We start from the raw sequence: 15,112 nt of genomic DNA, 5'->3' as shown, positions 1-15,112 counted from the left end.
CACACACACACACACACACACACACACACACACACACACACACACACTCCTTTAATGTAATACCAAACAGCTGAATCTCAAATTACCAATACATAAAATTATGAGCCATTTTAATTTCTTACTAGACAGTGGTTTTCCCATTAGTATAATCACTTAAACTATATCATTTATCAGTCAGCCTAATACCTAAATCGATATAAAAACCTAGAAAGCTGTTCATAAAAAATTTTACAGTCAACTATCAACTTCTGTTATTCTTCAGGGATTCTTTCTGAATGGCGAAAAGAAACTCTATAATCTGCTCTAAAGGCAATGAAGTTTTCCAATGGGGAACATTAACAGGAAGTAAGATAGCAAGGTTACGGCTTACCTAGAGGAAAGAATCGAGGTGTGCCGGCATAGATTTTGCCAAGGAGGACAAGCTTGAGGCTGAGAGCATGCATTCGATCTGATGAACTCAATGTTACGCTGTCATTCAGTTCTGGAAAAGACATGTCAATAGAAATCACAATTGTTTTTAATGTGAAATGTTTCACTGGCTACTTAATATCCTCAACTTCAGGACTGATACTTGCAATTGTAATTAGCAGATTCTGTGCTTCTGTGAGTGTCTGATATGTATCTCACTATACAAGATTACTAGTTACAAGATTTTGAGGGACATGTTTAAGGTAATTATGAGGTGGTATATATCAAATGTACTATATAGACTTTCCCTGAGCATGCTCCCAAATATTCAACAGGGACACACTGTACCTTTTCACTGTAATCACATACCCTCTACATCCTTTCTATTTGGCAAATATAGCACATTTCCATAAAGCCTAGATACATTAGCTATGGCTAGCAGCTTCTATTGTTCAGGATCACTAAGAAACATGGGGTAACGTTCCTATAGCGGGGACACCTACCTTTCTCTATGATATCCTGCCAAAGTGTATGTACCAATATGGGATCTGAATACCCAGCACAATGAATGATTGCAAGTTTACACTCTGCAAGTTTAAACGGGTCAGCAAATTCCCCATAAAGCTGTGGAAAGAAATCCAAAAATTATACATTCAACTACAGGTCAGTGTTCAGAGATTAATAGTGAAGTATATATTTCGATTACAAATAATCAAATATTTTATCTAAGTATGATAAAATATGATGCAAGTTGAGTAGCCATCATACAAAATTCTTAAGAACAAATATTTTAAAATATGTACATATACACATCAGATACACTGGGAATAGGATCCAAGTCACATGTTTCATGTAGACTTTTATAGACCAAGGGAAATTTTATGCAAAATTTTTAATAACACTGGGTGTTTTGATGATGATTTATCATAAAAAGTCACGTGTGGAATTTTTCAATTGCAATGGAATTTCAGCTTTGGCACTTTTCTTTTGAGACAGGGTCTCCATAAGTACCCTCAAACAGATCTCAGAAGACACATGTGTTATTTCTTAGCTAGGAGGAGGATGCTGCTCAATCAACATCCTAGAACAAGTGTCCTCTAAATCAGGTTAAGAACCATGAGAACAATGCACCTCAAGGTGTTACAGAGGCTTGGAACTATACACAGGAATTCTAGAAGAAGGAACTGCAAGAACAGTGCAGGGCCAAAGAGTTTGGAAAGTTAAACAAAAGTAAACAACAAGGCTACAAATGAGCTGGGTGCGATGGCATATGCCTGTAATGCCAGCACATGGGAAGCAAGGACAGAGGCAGAAGGACTACCACAAGTTCAACACCAGCAGGGTTCCAGAGTAAGACCTTGTGCTTTGGGATAATGCTCTTGTACACTGTAAAGTGACAAAATGCATTTGTCACTTGTATTGGTATAATAAAACACTGATTGGCCAGTAGCCAGGCAGGAAGTATAGGCAGGACGGCCAGACTAGAAGAATTCTGGGAAGAGGAAAGGCAGAGACTCAGTCACCAGCCAGCCAGCCAGCCGGGAAAGCAAGATGAGAACGCCTTACCGAGAAAAAGTACAAAGTCACGTGGCTAAACACAGATAAGAATTATGGGTTAATTTAAGTTATAAGAGCTGGTTAGTAATAAGCCTGAGCAATAGGCCAACCAGTTTATAATTAATATAAGCCTCTGTGTGTTTATTTGGGACTGAATGGCTGTGGGACTGGGTGGGACAGAAACTTCCATCTACAACCTTGTCTCAAAATACCAAATTAAAACTACAACCACCAACACAACAACAGAAAACGAGGTTAACAAGGATGTCATGGTGACTGGCTTGGCAGGAGCAGCTCTACCTTTTCTAGGAGTCATACAAAGAGTCGTGTGCAGCAGCAGGAACTTATCAGTCCAGTGACAAGCTGCCAAAGGGAACTTTCTTACTTTCCCATGAAGAAAATGACACAAAAAAACCAACAGGGATTTCTAAAAACAAGGTGACGATTACAGGACTCTCGCTGGTGTTTTATTACCTTAGTGATGTCCATCAGCTCAGAATCCAGCTGAGAAATAGCATCCTGCACTGAGGAATGATGGGAGTACTGCCTTTGTAGTGTCTCTTGGATCTGAAGTTGGATCCTAGCGACCTAGTTTCAACAGAAAATGAAATGTATTAATATCTGTATAATATTCAACAGGTACTGGAAGAAATGATGACTAAAAGTTTAAGTTTGCTAAAGTGAAGATAGTGTACTAATATAGACTTAATTGCAAGAGACTGTTCTCTCAATGTAACTAATGCCACAGGAAATGAGCTGTCCAACGTAACTGCCATGAGTAACTCAATCATCATAGGCAGAAAACTTTCTAGACTGTGGACGCCATGTGACAAGTTCACTCCAGGAAGGAGAAAGGAAGTCCGGCATGTCATGGACAATCATAGCCACGCAGTTCGGTCTACTCCTTTCATTTATTCATTGGGTCATCCTAGAATGAACAATGAATGCCATGCAACCCAATGGCTGCTGAACAATGGGGAATGTTAAACAAAACAAGAACTAGACATATGCTATGGGAACATCTCCCAAATTATGCCTCTATGTCCCAACATGGTTTCCAAAAGATTAATATCCAAACACAACAATAAACATGTATGAACAGAAGCATTTAGAATTAATAAGGACTACAGAACTCCAATTCACAGGGGAAGAGGAGACAGTGGTGTAACTGTGGTACTATTCTACATGAAACAGACTAAGTATTATATTACTTACTTCCATTTTCTCTTCTAATTCATGAAGGAATTCACCATCTGCAGCTATTGATGAAATGGCAGTGGAACTTTTAGCACTAAGAATGGCTCGAGCAATGTATTCTAGTCGCTGTTGAAGTGAAATTTCTGTGCTGGGGGAGGAAATCCATAATTTTAGCTATGTTGTTGTTTAAGATCTGAAGATTCAAATATATCAAGTAAGACATACTATTTTAAGACCAGAACACAATAATTAACTAATTTAAATTTAAAAAATTATTAGTTTTTTTTTTGTAAAAAATAGATCTAATTTTTCTTTTCTTTTTAAAAGAAAAGTTCTCACTATGGAGACCCTGATTGGCCTGGAACATGCATCAATTACCCTGTCTCCAACTCCAGGTGCTGGAATTATAGCTGTGTGCTATCATGTTTGCCCAATTGTTTTAGCTTTCTAATGAGAAGTTCATAATTTTAGACAACAAATACTGATGTTTATGTAAAAAACCTAAAATCCTATTGTTTTTTATTATCACTAGGGTATACCACACTAAAAAGCATGCTACTGGGGAAAATAGGGTTTTTTTTATTTTTATTTTACATTTTTGGTTTCATTAATAAAGGAATTTTAAGAGGAATACAAAGAAACCTGGAGACCATTTTATCAGGGAATGTAAGCTGTAAACCATGGCAGCAGCCTGGAGGAGGAAGATGAAGAGGAGAAACAGAGAAACAACTTTACCAGTAAGCAGTCACATGAGGGGCGGGCAGGCAGAGGCAAAGGCAAACGGATCTGTGTGGCCTGGATGCCAGCCAGAAAAAAGAGGGATGACGTTCAGAGCATCCGGGAGATCAAAGCTCTGGGAAAATAGACTGTACCAAAGCAGGGGCTTCTTCAAGGATAAGTGGATTGTCTCATTAAGGGAATAATTAATTCTTCCTCCCTGTCCCTAGCATACCTTCAGGAGAATTAGCTTTCCTGTGGGCTAGACTCATGGGTAGAGGATTGACAGGACAACTAGCCGATCTCTTAAGGGAGAACACTTACGGTTAAATAATAGTGCAAAACAGCTCATCTCTTATTGTTTCGCTTTGTTCTTTTTTGAGACAGGGTTTCTCTGTGTATCAGCCCTGGCTGCCCTGGAACTAGCTCTTGTAGACCAGGATGGCCTAGAAGTCACAGAGATCGGCCTGTCTCAGCCTCCTGAGTGCTGGGACTAACGGCCCTTGCCACCAACACTGGGCTATTAATGCTAATTCTTAATTACAAAAGGAACAAATTAACAAAGAGCTCTATTGAAAGTTGCCTTTTATTATACCAAAAATTAAGAAGGTCACTTTTTACTTTGTATGTGAGGGAACTTGTAGAATTGAGTGATTACAGAGGGAAGGGAGTCAAGAAAGCTCTGGACACGACATCACCCCTGTCAGTCGTGAGCCCCTAGACAGACTCAGTCTTCCTACCGGCCATAACTGAACTCTCAGCTTTCTCTTCAGGGGGAGGCCACTGGAGACTGTGCTAAGCACGTGCACTATCAGTGAGCTACCCTCACAGCCCTCCCCACACTATGTTGCCTGGGCTGGCCTCCCTGGGTTCCAATGAACGTAACTGCACACTCAGCTCTGTCCTGAGACCATACCTGTGCATGTCAGCCAGTTTGGATAGGACACGCGCAGCACTGCTGAAACTTCTGTTCTTCTCATAGTATCTCCAGAGTAAATCCATGTAGCGAACTCTATTCTGATCCACTTTGGCCATTCGGACTAGATGTGGCTCCAGAAATGGAGAGGCAATCTAGGTTGTAGTTACAAAGAATGTTGTAATCACCTATGTGCTTTGAAAGCAGAAAACAGTGCATTTTGGGCGCACCTTCTTTTATGAAAATAAGTAAAACCAAAACCAACATCAAGAGATGAAATCATTTTCTCATTACAAATGATTTTCATTGAAGTAATTAATGAAGAACTTTCTATAACACCCTAATAAAAAATTCAGTATAAAATTCTAACTCTTTTAATGAACACTAAGAACACAGTTACTGGCTCTGAGCCCAAAAGACACCCTTGGCACTATCAAACCCCAGGTCTCAAGTTTATAAATCAAAGAACACTGATACTTGAAAAGAAGTCACCCTGGGACCCAAGAGCAGAGCCTAAATACTAACCTGGAGACTCCTACCCACAACGCTACTGTTCAAATCAGCCTCTAAACAACATTAAGGCAACAGTCTATTTTGCTCCATAGAAAAAGAAATTACATTCTTAGCTTTATAATAACACTTACTTTTATATATAGGATAAAAAACTAATTTTCTATATCTACAAGAACTATTGTTGTTACTTGGAAATATAAATTAATATAAACTTATTTACAAACACTAGTTTTACCTGTAGTAGTTTATCTGCAAGGTCGGCTTGTATTAGCCAGTTATACAGAGCAATACTAAAGAGCTCATCCTTCGATCGCTGAGCCAATTTAAGCATTTGTTCAAACTAAAATAAACAAAACAGTGAAGATTAGGATGGTTAAAGGCGTTCTTGCTGGATATAACACATAGCCCCCAAACTTCTGGTGAGAAAACAGGTCAAGGGTAAGTGTCAGCGCTCCTCCCTTTCCAACACACCCCACTTCCAGAATGCATGCATTCCACTCTGTCCCTTACATGATGCCCTGCTTCTTCATTGCTCAGCATGTTGGGATCTGACGACAACACCGGAGGACCGGGTTTTTTGGGTACACTAGGAGACTGAGGAGCAGCCTTACTCTGATTCACCAGTTCCTGAAGAGTGTCTGTGATGCACTTGTAACTGTTTAATCTGAAAAAGAAAAGGTCCATTACTTCTCATCTTAGGCGAGCCCAGGATATATAAGACCCTGTGTCAATCAATCAAGCAAAACACTTATACACCTGATATAAAATTAAATTCAAAGGAAAAAACCTCCTAAGCCAAACAAAAGCACCCTGTATCCTCTATCGCTCCCGCAAAAACCCCAATATACTTTTCAAAAGATTTGGTTAAATGTAGAAGGGCAAAACTACAAAAAACAACCATGTTTTTGCCTCAAACCAGAAACTGGAAAGGAAAGGAAGCCAGTTTTATTCTCAAATCAGGAATATCAAAAAATATAATAAAGTTTCAAAGGAAAAAAATAGATAAATAAAACCCCCACAGCTGGTCAAAAATCATTTATAAAAGACAGGTATGGTGATGAATGCCTTCAGTCCTAGTATTTAAGAACGGGGAAGATCAGAGTTCGAGTACAGACTGGTTTACATACATTTCCAGTTTCCCCAGGGAAACACAGTGAGACTGTCACAGAACAAAAACACAATAAAAACCGCTTGTAAGGCAAATGGCAGCTCAGCAGATGAAAAGGAGCTTGCTATGCAAGCCTGAGGACGTGTATTCAGATTTACAGACTTATGCCAAAAAGCAGGGGTGGCCATGTCCAGGGCAGTAACTCCAGCACTGAGTGGCCCAAGGACTGCTGGCACTTGCCATCTGCCAGCCCAACTCCAGCTTCAGTGAGAAACCCTGCAAAGGAGTTCTGTGGAGACTGACAGAAAACAGGTCACATGATATCTTTCCCTGGCTTCCAAGTGTGCACATCCGTATGTGCATATCACACGCAGAAATACACAAAATACTTGTGCTTTTTCAATTTTTGTAAGACTGAGATTTTATCTCTAGAACAGAAATTATAATCCTCATTCAGGACTTGATAAAAACCAGTTCTTTTAAAGTAAGAACATAAATAAATTTTATAAGGGTTGCACTTGAAGTATTCCTTCCCTATTTATTATTATTATTATTTTGGGTTTTCGAGACAGGGTTTATCTGTAGCTTTGGAGCCTGTCCTGGAACTAGCTCTTGTAGACCAGGCTGGCCTTGAACTTGCAGAGATCGGCCTGCCTCTGCCTCCCAGTGCTGGGATTAAAGGCATGCGCCACTACTACCTGGCTGTTCCTTTTCTATATTATCAAAATTTTATATAAAAAGACCTATCTCATAAAACCCGACAATCAGCCAAGGCTCAAGAACTTACCTCTCTTGGAAAGTCTGAAGACCGACAACATCTTCTTCTGGTTCTCCATGCTTATAGAAATGGAGTCCAAGACCCTGAGGATCTTTTTTCTCAGCAGCAGTAAGAGAGAGTTCCACCACACCTTCATAAAAGCGCACTGATGGAGAGAAAAGCCAATGCTTAGAGCTTACTACTAAGCTGTCAGTGCTTTTCCTTAGCAGGCACACAAGGGAACCAGAAAGTTGTATTTCTAGTAAATGTTTGCTATTCTGATGATAGCATCACAAAGGTGCTGATGTGTTTTCTTATTAAAAAAAAAAGGGGGGGGGGGCCCTAATGTATGGAAGGCAGCTATTAATGGATCCCCCTTCTTCAAAAGAACCTTTATATATAAAATTAACAGAAAGTCGTTTCAGAGAAAACAAACCATGATTCAAATCTTTGCTAACAGTCACAGTTCTTACTTTTAAGATTAGTCAAAAAATTTTAGGCATGTTAAAAGTAAGTGAAACTCAGTGGTATAATTTGACCATGACCAAAATTTCAAAATCAAAAAGTGTATTAATAGCTAGAAACAGAGGAGGTGTGTCTAATCTCATGCTTGGGAGGTGCTCAAGGCTACCCTTGGCTACAGGGCACTCAAGGCCAGCGTGAGTCAGACGTGAGACTGTCTCAAACATAAATAAGCACTTGCCGCACGTGTTCAGGTGCTACTTTGGATTTCCAAAGACAAGAAAAGAAAATCTACACAATTCAAAGTATCCTCCTCGGCCATGGATGCCAGAAGATCCGCATTTGGGAAGAGACTCTCACCCTGCTGTATGGCAATCGTGCCGAGTTGAGAAAAGAATACAAAGGGCAGCTTGCTTCTCACCTTGCCTATACTGAGCGCAGACACTGGGGAGGTCGACTTGGTTGCTGATTTTTTGATATTCCTTCAGAGATTCCCTTAACATTCTTTCTTTTTCACTCTTATTTTGAACTTGTCGGGATCGCTGAAGAAGCTCATTTGCCTAGAGAGATGACAAAAGCTTACAAAGGGACAAAATCAAGTAGGCAGATGATGCTGTCTTTGTAGTCTGTCTAAATTTACATGTGGTATATTATTATTTGAGATAAAAACTCTATAAACTTACTTCTTAATTTTAGGAAGAAAAGTTTTTGACCAAAAAAATCCTAGCTAGTCTTAATTCCTCTGCCAAATATGTTAAGTCAGACAGTTCTGTCTGGGAATGCTCTTGCCTAATCAGTACATTACTGGTCAGCAGGCAGTTCATCATGTGACACTTAGTTATTTTTTTTCACCTGTAGGGAAGGATCAATAAGAATTGCCTCATTAACTTTGATTCACTCCAGATTTACTAAAAGTCTTAATGATTTTCCTTACTTTCTATGAAGAAAACAAATTTCTTAGTGAATAAATTTTCTTAATTTCTAAATTAGGTTATTTTCCTTAATTCCTAACCTTTGTCTTTTTTTAAATTTATGTGCATGGGTGTTTTGCTTGCATGTATGTCTGTGCAGCATGCATGTTCCTGATGCCCATGGGTGTCAGATCCCCCGGAACTGATATTAAAGACAGTTGCCTCGTGAGTGCTAGAAACTGAACCTGGTCCGCTGGAAGAGCAGTTAGTGCTTTTAATCACAGATTCATCTCTCCAGCCCTATGAGCTTGGACTTTTAAAACATCGCCTAAAAATACTAGCAAAGACTTTTCTATATATAACACTTAAAGAGCGTATATGTGTTTTTAAGAAATCATGTATTTCAATCCCCTCTTAGCTGAGGATTCTAAGACCGGAACATGTTAACAGATAGCCCTGAGGTCATATATGGAAAACCACGAGTTCTCCAAACCCTTCACCACACTGACACTCATCTATAAAAACACTCAAGAACACAGTGAAGCACCTCACCTTAGAACAAACTGCATCATCCGTGCTGTACAGAAGCGGGCAGATGTCCTGCAGGTGTAAACTAATGCCATCCACAGCTGCATTGTCTCTGATGTAGCAGCTGATAAGAGAAGCAATTAATGCACCAGTGAGCTCTTTGTCTCTGATCACCAGATCCTTAAAGGTGGTGATCTTTAGCTGCTCCTGGAATTCCTAGAGTGAGAGAAAGCCTTTCATCAAAACCATAGAAATACTAAATAGAAATACTCACAAATTGAAACTTCTTTTTCTTTCTTTTTTCTTTTTTGTTTGTTCGTTGTTGCTTTTGCTTTTGAGACAGGGTCTTACTAGGTAGCACTAGCTGGCCTGGAGCCTATTATAAAGACCTGGCTGGCAGAATACAACACACAGAATACCGTCTCCTTCTCCCAAATGTTGGGATTACAGGCCATGAGCCAAAAAGCTTAGATTTCATTAGTAACAAAAGATCCCTTACATTCCAGTAGACTCTAATCTGAATGAGAAAATGGGCTGAGTGCACAGCTTAGTCATAAGGCCACAGTTCAGTTCCCAGCACTTAGTCATAAGGCCACGGTTCAATTCCCAGCACTTAGTCATAAGGCCATGGCTCAATTCCCAGCACCGACAAAGAAAATACACTAAATCACTGATACACAGCTCTGCAAAGAATTGCAATAAAACACATAAAAGTTGGAGGTAACCTTCAGTAGGTCTAATTCTTTTTTTTTAAATATTTATTTATTATGTATACAATATCCTGTCTGCGTGTATGCCTGCAGGCCAGAAGAGGGTACCAGACCTCATTACAGATGGTTGTGAGCCACCATGTGGTTGCCGGGAATTGAACTCAGGACCTTTGGAAGAACAGGCAATGTTCCTAACCGCTGGGCCATCTCTCCAGCCCCAGTAGGTCTAATTCAAACCTCCGACTTTATATATGAGAAAAAAAATCGAGCCAAGGCAGAGTCAGTGCTAGTACCAGAACACTTTGCTTTTGGAAGCTGGCAAAAAACAACCACGAGGCCACATTTTAAAACTCTGACTAGAAGCCAGGTGGTAGAATTTCTGGCTAAAGCTGGGTGTGGTGGCTCACACCTTGAATCTCAGCACTGGATGTAGAGGCAGGCAGATTTCTGTGAGTTCAAGGTCAGCCTGGAGTACTACTGAGTTCCAAGACAGCCAGAGTTACAAAGTGAGATTCTATCTCAAAAAAGCCAAACAAACAAAGAAGATTCTGAGCTTTCATTTACTTTTCCTAAATAATATTAGGATTCTAACATTAAATGCAGGAATTTGACCAGCATTTTGAACAAATTTGCTTGCTAAGATAGAGTTTAAAAGGGTAAAGTCATTTATAGCCCAGTAAGTTATTTTACAGGAATGTATTTTCTTAAATTTCAACAAAAATATCAATAAAATATGGCAAGTTTTGGGCCAAACACCTAGTTTGCATTCCCCGAGAAAATAATTGACAATGGAAGGAAAGGAAGCGCTCACGACGGATCACAGACGACAGGTGTGGTGAAAAAGGACCTGCCCTGTATTTACAATCCGACAAAATTCAGATGGCATGGAAAATAAGATAGCTTTCACCAACTGAATATGAGTTTTAAATTGTAAAAAGGGGAAAACAAAAAACCATGCTAAAAATAAGAAAACAACAACAACAACAACCATAACCACTCTCTGGGCGCCCATAGAGAGACCCAGGGTGTAACCATTTCACTTGAAATGCTGCTAACAGCTGAAGAGGCAGCTCAGCAGTCAGGAGCACTGGCTGTTCTCCAAAGGACTCAAGTTCAATTCTCAGAACCCCCATGGAAGCTCAAAACCATCTGTAACTCCAGTTCCACGGAATCTTGATACCTTCCTTAGGAAGCACCAGACAGGCATGGGGTGCTGTTATATACATCCATGTAGAACATGTATCCGCATTAATTTTTCTTTCTTTTCTCTCTCTCTCTCCTTTGAGTTGGAGTTTTCTGTACACAGCTCTGGCTGTCCTGGAATTAATTCACTACAAATGCCAAGCTGGCCTACAACTCACAGAGATCCTCCTGCCACAGCCTCCAAGTGCTGGGACCAAAGGTTTGCGCCACCACATCTGGCGCACATAAACTTCTTAAAACAACGACAACAATAATCAAAGTGAAGACTAAAGCTCTTTGGGTATCAAACAACCCCAAAGGACAAACCCGCCTCACCTTTTGAAGTTCTCCTACAATGACAGTAAACTGATGTTCACAAAGGAGCTTCCACAAAGCCAGGGCCTGGTAGGATTTCCTAACCAGCTGCTGGATTGCCTGAAGTGAAATCTTCTCACTCAGTTGTGCCTCTGATGACAAAACACAACTAATGAAATATGACAGCAGGTGAACTGTTGTCTGATGTATATAAAACACAGCCAAGAGTGAAATTCCCACATTTCTCCCTCCTTCACCACAAGCAACAATTACCACTGATAGCTTCATATTTTCATCCTCAGGAAATAGATTTGTGTGTATACATATGAAAAACAATTGCATATGAAAAATAAAAACACTGCAGTGTGTTTGTCTCGTGTTCTGGGTATGCCACATTTGAAGGGTCCCAGGCAGAGGACGTTTGGACTACTTCCCACACTGCCACTGAAACAACGGTAACTTAGAAGGCCTTCTGGAAGGCACCACCATGTGGCTCAGGACCGACTTTCTCAAGCCCTACATTAATATACTCTAGTACATTATTAAACGCAGTCAGTCAAGATAATTTTGCCTTATCTTTTAAATAAGTAGGATATACCAAAAGGAACAAAGTGGATAAATATTATATATTGTGTATAATATTAATACAACAGAATGTTATTCAATCTGAAACTGGAAATTCTAACACATCCTACAACATGAATGTATGTAAAGACTGTATGCTAAGTGAAGTAAGCCAGTAGTAATAAAATGAAGAAAACTGCTCATACCAAGTACCCAAAGGAAGTCTAAGGACAGAAGACAAAAATAAACTGGTAGGTGCCATGAACTGAAGACAGGGAAAAAAGGAATTGCTGTGTGATGGTTACACTGAATTTCACTACTGAATGATGAAAAGTTCAGGAGAGGCACACCGGGAACAGTTGCTCAGCGATGTGAGTATACTGAAGATGCTCAGCTGTCTACGTCACAGGGACTCCGGGGCCAAAGCTGAGCACGGGTATTCCGCAGAAATACATTCAGAGACACGGGAATCAATGGATACTCCCAAACCAGCGATCACCCAGCCGGCCCCGACTGAACTGAGTCACAAGGAACTGGGCTGTGTGTGGGAGTTTGACTAGAGTGGAAGGGAGGTAGGAAGGAGGGAGAGTGGAAGCAGAATGCATATACATGTTTGAAGTTGTTGAAAACTGAATAAAAAAATAACTAAAATGGTTAGCTTTATGGCCAATGTATGTCACTGTGATGAAGAAACTCATTAGAGTGTATCATGCCATCTGGTGGCAAAGAAGCACAAAATTTTGAAGTATATACTTTCATATACTATGAAGCAAAGCTGAATTATGGAAATAAACAATTTCCATGCTACTCGATTTTTACAACCACAAAGATGGCACTTTAATAATAATAAGTTTGTGTTTTCAGACATGTTCACTCTGAGAGCCCATTGTTTCCTATTTAGGAAGTGCAACTCTTTGGTGGGGTCACGTGTGTACTGACCACAAGAAATAATTTACCATGAAACTTCCTCTGCAGCTCTTGTTGCATTTGCTGGGTGTTTCCATTCTCAGGACGCATGAATCCTACCAGCCTCTGCTGCACTTTGGCCGTAGTACTGGAACAGAAAACAGAGTGTGAGTTTGACAGTGTCACTGGGGTATGTAAGGTCTACAGTTCTCTCTGTCTCTCTTCCCCTGCGTGTGTGCAGTTTTAACTTCGTCTTTTAGTAACACGAGACTGGGCACAGCCCGTGCACTAGCATGAAAGTGAACAATTGGCAGTTACTAAAGCTACAGTGACTGAGGGTCAGTCTTTACAGTCAGCAAGTTTAAACACGTTTTGTTTCTGAACATTAACTAAAAATATTGCCTGCTCATGCAACTTTTTCAAATGCTATTATTGCTGGATGCAGAAGTCACCAAATAAGTAAATACAAGAGATAACCACATGTTTGAAGACTGTAATATACCAAAAATTCACTGAAAAACAAACAAAACAAAGAAATACCAAACAAGATTCACAACAAACACTTAAGAATCTAGACAGTTCACAGCAGTCTTTTGAAGAATTTCAATAATATCTTAAGGTTTTTTGTTTTGTTTTTGAGACAGTGTTTCTGTGCAGCCCTGTCAGTCCTGGAACTCTGTAGATCCAGCTGGCCTCCAACTCAGAGATCTGTATGTGTCTGTCTCCCAAGTGCCTAGAATAAAGGTATGCACCACCACCACATGGCCTTAAAAAAAAACACGGCAAGTTTATAAGAACATTGGCATAGCTTAGTGTCCAGCTGTTTATCAGAGAGCTATGAATACTCCACCAATGGTGGGTCTGCTTAACTTAATTCAAAAGTTTATTCGTAGGATTGTTAAACCATATCACAAGAGCTGGGTGCCATGAAAAAGGAACAGTTGTCAAAAAAAAGAGCACTTGGATTTATAACACGGCAAGAAAGAACAGACGCTATTTAAAATAACATGTCTGGGCTGGTAAGATAGCTTAATAGGCAACAGGGCTTGTTGCCGAGTCTGATGACCAGAAGTCACACCACATGGCGGAAGAAGAACCAATTCAGGCACCTTGTACTCAGGACTCCACACAGATGCCGTGGTACACACCCGTCCCACCCACACAACTCCACAAAAAGATCATTTTAAAAAACAGAGAAACAGTAACGAAGAAATGAACAGAGTCTTTCCTAACATTATGGAAAAAATTAATCCAAGCACACACACAGACATTGCCTATTTCCCTGGAGGTAAAATACCAGGCCGAGTCGCTGTGAGAGAATATAATGACTGTACGGCATAGGCCTAATATTTCAACAAAATACAATGGGAAACAAAATGAATATCTAGGCCTGTATTTCAGTAGTGGAGTAGCATGCCTATCATGCGCAAGGCCCTGGGTTTCACCTCCGTGCCTCAAAGAAAAAAGAAAAAGCATCCTTCATACACAATAAAAAGTGAATAAATAAGTCTGTTTCTTACTTTGGATTTCCTAGTGGTCCTCCAGAAAACTGGGAATTTCTGTCTAGAAATTCCTGCAAACCCTTCAGTTCCTGTAGCACAGACTCCAGCAGCTGGCTGGGCACACTGCTTTCAATCTGTAAGAGAGAGAGGTTCCAAAAGTTTAAAGACAAAGAAAAGTACTCATTAGAGTCAGCACTGAATATATACAGTTTAGTTGTGAGCTACACTATGTTTATAAACAGTACAGTTCTTAAGTCCATTCAGTATCAGTTAGCCAAAATAAAGGGCAAAAAAGGTTATCCGTGAACTTCCTCTCCTGCTCTTTTAACATTAACATGTAATTTAGGTGCAAAAAAACCAAATATTAAGTGAACTTCTTAATTACTTTCCACATTTCTGTGGTCATTGTTCAGATCCCAGTACAGCACATTAACAACACCTACATCCTCATGGCCTTTTCTGGCTATTAATCAATCATCCTGTCTTCAAGGAATCCTTCTTCCTACTATCATTATCCATTGATTCATTCAGCCAATTCTGAAGTGCATACAATTACGATGTAAAATAAAATGTATCTTAATAGAAGAGTGAGTTTTAATTCTAGCAGTTGGGAGGCAGAGGCAGATGGATCTCTTTAGACTAAAGGTCAGTTTAGTCTTCAAAGTGAGTAGTATATAGAGAAACTGACTTGAAAACCAAAAAAAATCCATCCCCTCAAACAAAAACAAAAACATCCAAAAGCAAACAAACAAAAACAAAAAGAAAGGTGAACTCTAAAAGAGCATCACAATTCGGGTCGGTGGTGCAGTCAGTACATGTGGGCAATCCTAGTACTGGAGGCTGTAGCAAAAAAAAAAAA

The 15,112-nt window shown here is 39.8% G+C and overlaps 1 protein-coding gene across 1 annotated transcript in view; it reads right to left on the bottom strand.

Annotated features, from left to right (window-relative positions):
* Positions 1-15,112, bottom strand: part of Nup155 (nucleoporin 155) — a 51,374-nt gene that overhangs the window by 8,819 nt on the left and 27,443 nt on the right. Inside the window, exons 20-32 of the mRNA XM_005356604.3 lie at positions 14,272-14,387; positions 12,802-12,899; positions 11,303-11,433; positions 9,099-9,290; positions 8,057-8,195; positions 7,204-7,339; positions 5,819-5,972; positions 5,544-5,648; positions 4,796-4,950; positions 3,181-3,310; positions 2,440-2,553; positions 912-1,032; positions 371-481 (exon numbers count right to left, since the gene is read on the bottom strand). Of these exons, the coding sequence (XP_005356661.1) occupies positions 371-481; positions 912-1,032; positions 2,440-2,553; positions 3,181-3,310; positions 4,796-4,950; positions 5,544-5,648; positions 5,819-5,972; positions 7,204-7,339; positions 8,057-8,195; positions 9,099-9,290; positions 11,303-11,433; positions 12,802-12,899; positions 14,272-14,387 (1,702 nt within the window). The remainder of the gene's footprint in view (positions 1-370; positions 482-911; positions 1,033-2,439; positions 2,554-3,180; positions 3,311-4,795; positions 4,951-5,543; positions 5,649-5,818; positions 5,973-7,203; positions 7,340-8,056; positions 8,196-9,098; positions 9,291-11,302; positions 11,434-12,801; positions 12,900-14,271; positions 14,388-15,112) is intronic.

Source organism: Microtus ochrogaster, chromosome 19, assembly GCF_000317375.1.
Source record: "Microtus ochrogaster isolate Prairie Vole_2 chromosome 19, MicOch1.0, whole genome shotgun sequence".
Taxonomy (NCBI): Eukaryota; Metazoa; Chordata; class Mammalia; order Rodentia; family Cricetidae; genus Microtus; species Microtus ochrogaster.
Note: the sequence above shows the minus strand (reverse complement) of the source record. Positions and strands in the feature narration are given on the sequence as shown.